At 37.4% G+C, this 7407-nt stretch overlaps 1 protein-coding gene across 1 annotated transcript; it reads left to right on the top strand.

The window, feature by feature from the left end:
* Positions 1 to 464: 464 nt before the first annotated feature.
* Positions 465 to 1432, top strand: LOC130590693 (uncharacterized). The gene is made up of 2 exons (XM_057393242.1): positions 465 to 1132; positions 1207 to 1432. The coding sequence occupies exons 1-2, from the start codon at positions 655 to 657 to the stop codon at positions 1209 to 1211; spliced, it is 483 nt and encodes a 160-aa protein (XP_057249225.1). The 5' UTR covers positions 465 to 654; the 3' UTR covers positions 1212 to 1432.
* Positions 1433 to 7407: the final 5975 nt, after the last annotated feature.

Raw genomic sequence — 7407 nt, 5'->3', positions numbered from 1 at the left:
CTTCTTGCTTAGCTTAAGAGAAAACTTGCAATCTTCTCTTGAGTGTTCTTCACAAACACAAAACACAAGTTCTTGTTGATTCACTTAGAAGATCATCTAAGTAAACTGTTTTCTCTCCATTGTATCTCATTAGTTATTTCGTGTTAACCCGGTGATCCTAGAGGGGCGAAATTAAACTAATAGGAAAGCGTAGTTTCCGTGCCTTGGAGTGGATATCCGGTTCTCTCATTGATCACACACTAACAATCTATTAGTTTAATCTTCTCTTTTTCGGATATGGCTCAATCACTCAAGGACATGACTATGAACTTCCAAAAGTTGGATAAGTTTGAGGGGTGGGCTATCGGAGGTGGCAAAAGAAGATGCATTCTTGTTGACCGCCTTGAATGTGGTGTATGTTTATCAACTCCTATGCCACCACTCCCGGAAGATGGAGAGGAAGAGCCTCTTGAGACTACTAGGAAGAGGATCAAGTGGGAGAATGATGACTACTTATGTCGTGGTCATATTCTCAACTCTCTCACCGACCCGTTGTTTGATCTCTACCAAAATGTGGAGAGTGCAAAGGAACTTTGGGACGCTCTTGAGGCCAAGTACATTTCGGAAGATGCTTCAAGTAAGAAATTCCTTGTTAGTAATTTTAATTCTTTTAAAATGACTAATGATCGGCCTATTATGGAGCAATTCCATGAGGTTCATCATATTTTGAACCAAATAAGATCACATGGTATGGTGATGGATGAGGCAATTGCGGTTGCCTCAATCATTGACAAATTACCAAATTCTTGGAAAGATACAAAACATCTTTTAAAACATAAAAAGGAAGACATGTCCATGGAGCAATTAGGAACTCATCTTCGTATTGAAGAGGGGATCCGGGCTCAAGATGGGGTTAAGGATACTACTCCTAGTATTCCTAAATCTACCGTTAATTTGGTAGAGGTTGGTGGGTCTAGTAAGACCAAGAAATCCAACAACAACAACAACAACAATAACAAAACCAATGTTGCAAACAAGAAGAGGAAGACCCTCTCTTGTTGGATATGCAATGGTCCTCATCTTAAGAGGGATTGTCCTTCTAACAACAAGAAGAAGACAAAGAACACACAACCTAGTGTTGTTCAAAACCAAGGTAACAATGCACATGTTAATGTAATTGAAGAAATGCATTTTGTTGCTATGATTTCTGAAATTATGTGTGTGCAGGTTGATGATTCTTGGTGGATAGATTCGGGAGCCTCTAGACATGTGTGCAATAACAAGGATTTCTTCAAGTCTTTGAAAGATTTGGATGATGGTCCAATCTTGTATATGGGGAATGATTCTACGGTAAAGGCTAGAGGCATAGGCCAAGTAGAATTGTTGTTAACCTCGGGAAAGACTTTAACTCTCCGGGATGTTGTGTATGTACCGGAAGTTAGGAAGAATCTTGTGTCGGAGGTCTCTTGAATAAGTATGGTTTTAAATTGTTTTTGAGTCGGATAAATTTGTACTTTCCAAGGGTGGTATTTTTGTTGGACAAGGTTTCTTTTGTAATGGAATGTTTAAATTTAGTATTGATAATAAAATTGGTACTAGTTCTATTTACATGCTTGATGTTTCTTCTCTATGGCACAATCGTTTATGTCATGTGAATTATCGTAGATTATATGACATGTCAAAATGGGGTTAATACCTCCTTTCGATTTAAAGTTAGAGAAGTGTACACTTGTGCTAAATAAAATTACAAAAAATCCTTATCCTAGTGTGACTAGACAAACGGTATTGCTTGAATTGGTGCATAGTGACTTGTGTGACTTTCATAGTTCACCTTCTTTAGGAAATAAAAAATATTGTAACTTTTATTGATGATTTTTCAAGGTTTTGTTACATATATTTATTATTTACTAAAGATGAAGCACTAGAAAAGTTTAAGACCTTTAAAATCGAAGTGGAACTCCAACTTAATCAAAAGATTAAAAGACTTCGAACGGATAGGGGTGGTGAATATTATAATCCAAGTTATTTTAGTTCCATTGGTGTAATTCATGAAACAACCGCCCCATACTCACCTCAAAGTAATGGTATAGCAGGAAAAATAGGGTCCTAAAAGAAATGGTTAATACCATGCTTTCTAATTCGGGTCTTAATGACGGTTTTTGGGGTGATGCAATTTTAACTGCATGTTACATTTTAAATCGAGTTCCTAATAAAAGGAATAAGACTACCCCTTATGAACTTTGGTGTAATAAAAAGCCTAATCTCAATTACCTTAAGGTATGGGGTTGTAGGGCAATTGTCAAATTGACGGAACCTAAAAGGAAAACTTTAGGTGAAAAAGGAATTGATTGCATTTTTATAGGCTATGCGGTACATAGCAAAGCCTATAGGTTTTATGTCATTGAGCCCAATGACTTTGTCTCTATTCACTCCGTAATAGAGTCAAGGGATGCAATATTTGATGAGACTAGATTCTCATCGATTCCAGACCAAAGGACATGATACCTAGTACTAGTTCCAATGTTGTAGATGACATTGCAAATGATCATGATACTACAACACCGGAAATTAGGAAAAGTAAACGAATTAGAAAAGAGAAATCTTTTGGACCGGATTTTCAACTATATTTAGTTGAAGGGTCAAGGGAGTCAATTTCGACTCAAATTTCATATTGTTACAATATGGAGGAGGATCCTAGGTCCTTTGATGAGGCTATGAAGTCTCATGATTCTGCTTTCTGGAAAGAGGCAGTGAATGATGAAATGGATTCTATAATGGGTAATCACACTTGGATTTTAGCTAATTTACCTCCCGGTTGCAAACCCCTAGGTTGTAAATGGATTTTTGTAAGGAAAAAGAAAATCGATGGAACCATACTAAAACATAAGGCCCGGTTAGTGGTCCAAGGTTTTAGGCAAAGATATGGTATCGATTACTTTGATACTTATGCTCCAGTAGCTAGAATAGCTACTATTAGACTATTGATAGCATTAGCTGCGATTCATGGTCTAGTAATTCACCAAATGGATGTAAAAACTGCTTTTCTTAATGGTGAATTGGAGGAGGAAGTGTACATGAATCAACCTGAAGGGTTTGTGTTAAAGGTCAAGAAACTAAAGTTTGTAAATTGTTAGATCTTTGTATGGTCTTAAACAAGCACCTAAGCAATGGCATCAAAAATTTGATGAAGTTGTGTTGTCTAGTGGGTTCAAAATAAATCAGTCCGATAAGTGTGTATATAGCAAATTTGATAATAACGGTAAAGGAGTTATAATTTGCTTATATGTTGATGATATGCTTATTTTTGGGACTGATTTGGAACAAGTGGAAAAGACCAAAGTCTTCCTTTCCTCTAGCTTCTCCATGAAAGATTTGGGTGAAGCGGATGTTATTCTAGGTATTAGAATAATAAGAGGGAAAGGGTCGTTTTCTTTATCACAATCTCATTATATTGAGAAAGTGGTCAAGAGGTATAATGAGTCAAATTCGACTCATTTTGCTACTCCTATGGATCCTAGTATTCACTTGGTTCCGAGTAGTGGTACTCCAATTTCACAATTGGAGTATGCAAGCTTAATTGGAAGCTTGATGTATGCTATGACTAGCACTCGGCCGGATATAGCCTTTGCTATTGGCAAGCTCAGTAGGTATACTAGTAATCCTAGTATGTTGCATTGGCAAGCATTGAGAAGAGTGTTAAGGTACTTGAATAAGACCTTGGATTATGTCATAACATACAATAGAGAACCTTCTATCTTAGAAGGTTACTCGGATGCTAGTTGGATTTCGAATAAGGAAGATTATTCATCCACTAGTGGTTGGGTGTTTCTTCTTGGAGGAGGTGCCATTTCATGGGCTTCCAAGAAGCAAACATGTATAACGGATTCCACTATGGCATCGGAATTCATTGCTTTGGCTTCTTGTTGCCAAGAAGCGGAATGGCTAAGGAATGTGTTGAGTGAGGTGGACTTATGGGTGAAACCAATGTCACCTCTTGCTATCCATTGTGATAGTGCATCAACCATAGCTAAAGCATATAGTGAAGTCTACAATGGCAAGTCAAGGCACATTGGAGTTAGACATAGCTATGTGCGGGAAATGATAAGGAATAGTTGTATAACTATTAATTTTGTTCGGTCTAGTTTGAACTTGGCGGATACGTTTACAAAACCGTTGTCAAGGGAACTAGTGAACAAAATGAACAAAGGGATGGGTCTTAAGCCTATTGATCAACCTATGGTGAAGGAAAACTCTATTTGATGTCTAATACAACGTTAGATCTCAAATTCAAGGAGGATAGTACTTCTCTAAGAGGTTGGGAGCACTTGTTTAATACATCCCGAGGTTAGTGCTTGTTGCTACAATGATAAAGAGGTTGAATTTTATTCTTAATAAATCTTTGATAAGGTGCTCAATTGTAGGAGCATGTCCGGAAAGATTTACCTATGTAAGCTAGAAGTTTGGCCGCTTCATCAAGTCTTAGGCTTGACTTGGAATGCTTATGAATGGATATGGACACCAAGGCTTCATAGGTGTCGGAGGTTTTAAGAACCTAGTTTATGTTTGTGTGTATTAGTAACTTCAATAATTTGTAATGGTTATATGATTCAAAGCTTTGTCTATCATTATGATCTAAATTATTGTAAAGATTACTTTTACTAAATGGAAATTCAATCGTTAGATATTTCCATGATGCATGAACATGTGTGTTTGCGATTTATAGCAAGTTGAAAAACTTTTCAACATTACCCTATAAATGGGAGGAGGATTGTTGGAACATTTATAGGTAATGGGTTTGAAACTCATAAGGGTATGTACTAGAAGAGGAGGAGGTCTAGTATGCAAAAGGCTAGAGTGCATCAAGTGGCAAAACGCATTGATAAACCAAGGGAGACAGAAGACTGGCCGCGAGTCGCGACAACCGTCGCGAGTCGCGACCAGTGGCCCGTCGCGAGTCGCGACAGGGTCGCGGGTCGCGACCAGCGCCTCGCGACTCGCGAGCTTCTTCGCGAGTCGCGACGTGTCTTCTGCCTTGGAATGCGAAAAGATGCCTTGACGGTTTTATGTCCGTTGTGATGTTATGGCCTCATTTTAATGACCTTTAAGGTCCTTAAATCAGCTGATTAAAGGCCTTTGATGGGTGATTAAAATGGGGGTTATGGATTGACTACTCTAGTCAATGAAAGGTTTATGATTATATAAACCTTGGGATTCCTATGAGTGAAGGGTTGGAAGAAAATCAGAATTTTCTATTCTATACTCTCTCAAATACTTCTTGCTTAGCTTAAGAGAAAACTTGCAATCTTCTCTTGAGTGTTCTTCACAAACACAAAACACAAGTTCTTGTTTGATTCACTTAGAAGATCATCTAAGTGCACTAGTAGAATAAATGCTACTTGCTGCGGTTAAAAAGTGCCCTATTGCTGCGGATTTGGGCGCGCAGCAATTAAGGGCGCAGCAATAGGTATTAATAATATTGCTGCGGTTTTAAACCGCAGCAATATCTGCAGATATTGCTGCGGTTTTTAGGTCAAACCGCAGCAATATATTTAATTTATATCAGATTTTTGTAAAGCATATTGCTGCGGTTTTTAGGCGAAAACCGCAGCAATATGTACTACTACAGGCAAAAAAAAATTTTTTTTTTTTTGCATTTTGTCATCAAATTTGAAAAATAAAAATAATGGAAAAAAATAAACACAACAAATTAAAATTTCTCAAATAATAAAGACATAAGTTCGAAACTAACATCAAAAGAAAAATACTCAAAAACAGAAGAGATACACAAAATTCAAAAACAAAAAAAAATACACAAAAAATACAACACATAAGAAAAGAGATTCAAAAGAAAAATATTACAAAAATAACCAAAAATCAGAACCTAATACTATATTGAATCTCAAAAAATAAAAATGCAGAAAAAAGAATCTGGAGATTTTTGAGGAACAAAGAATTAGAACGACGAGCGAGTCTTCATCTTCACCAGGTGAACCCACGAAGAACAAAATGAATCAACAACAAAAACCTCTTCAGCACTCGACAAATCGTAATCAACGCAACTAGATCTGAAAATAAAACACAACAAATCGTAATCAACAACACGCAACAAAAACTAAAAACCTAATCAATCGATTTCTCATATTCGTAATCATCATCAACGTATACGTAACAAATTACATACCTGTTGGAGGCTACCAGAGACGAACGATCGACCACCGGCGAAGAGGAGAACGATCGACCGGCGAAGAGGAGAACGAAAGCGGCTCGAGAAAACCACCACCACGAATTCTCGCATCAACCCTCCGCATCCCGCATCTCGACGAACGACGATTGAGTGAGGCCGTGTCGAGCGAGGTTGCGACAGTGAGTGAGGAGGAGGTAGAGAAAACGAAGGCTGAGGAGAGAGAAGGTGAGAGAAAACGAACGACTGGAAGAGAGGAGAGAGGAGAGAGAGAGAGGAGAGAGGAGGAGAGAGAGGCGCCTCTCTTGACAGGAGTGAAAGAAAAACCCTAATGTTGTGTTTTATAATTTCAAAAGGCGCCCGTTTATTTTTTGGTTAGTTCAGCATATATTGCTGCGGTTGCCACGTAGGACCGCAGCAATATAGTTACAAAAATATTTTTTTATATATTGCTGCGTCCTACGTGGAAACCGCAGCAATATTTGTTGTTCAGGGCTCCAATTATTTTTAAAAAGTGTCTGTTAGACAATATTGCTGCGGTTTTGGGCGGGAACCGCAGCAATATTGCTAATTTCTATTTTTTCTTTTTTTTTGCGTGTTATATTGCTGCGTATAGGTAAAACCGCAGCAATATCACCGCAGCAAATAGCATTTATTCTACTAGTGGTGGATTGTTCTCTCCATTGTATCTCATTAGTTATTTCGTGTTAACCCGGTGATCCTAGAGGGGCGAAATTAAACTAATAGGAAAGCGTAGTTTCCGTGCCTTGGAGTGGATATCCGGTTCTCTCATTGATCACACACCTAACAAAAAATAATACCATTGTCAGAAAAATATTGAAGAAGAGGAGAATTGTCAAATTCCCTTCCTCCATCACTTTGAAATATTTTAATTTTGCAATTAAAAAGATTTTCAACCATCTTTTGAAACATAAGGAATTTTGAATAAACTTCCGATTTTCGACGTAATGGATAAATCTAGAAATATCGTGAAAAATCATCAACAAACACAACATAATATCGAAATAATTGATTTGACAAAACAGGAGATTGCCAAAGATCACTATGAATTTTATATAATGGATATGTAGAAAGATGTTCAATAGAGTCAAAAGGTAAACGATGTATCTTTCCTAGCTTACAGCCTACACAATCATCATGAAATTTAGAGGTACATGCGATATATTTATTTGAACATAATTTTCCTATAATGCTAGAAGATGTATGATCCAGGCGAGCATGCCACA

This window comes from Beta vulgaris, chromosome 3 (genome assembly GCF_026745355.1).
Source record: "Beta vulgaris subsp. vulgaris cultivar EL10 chromosome 3, EL10.2, whole genome shotgun sequence".
Lineage (NCBI taxonomy): Eukaryota > Viridiplantae > Streptophyta > Magnoliopsida > Caryophyllales > Amaranthaceae > Beta > Beta vulgaris.
Note: the sequence above shows the minus strand (reverse complement) of the source record. Positions and strands in the feature narration are given on the sequence as shown.

Coding starts and splice junctions, on each gene's coding strand:
- LOC130590693 (XM_057393242.1), top strand. CDS start 655: ATGACTAATGATCGGCCTATTATGGAGCAATTCCATGAGGTTCATCAT.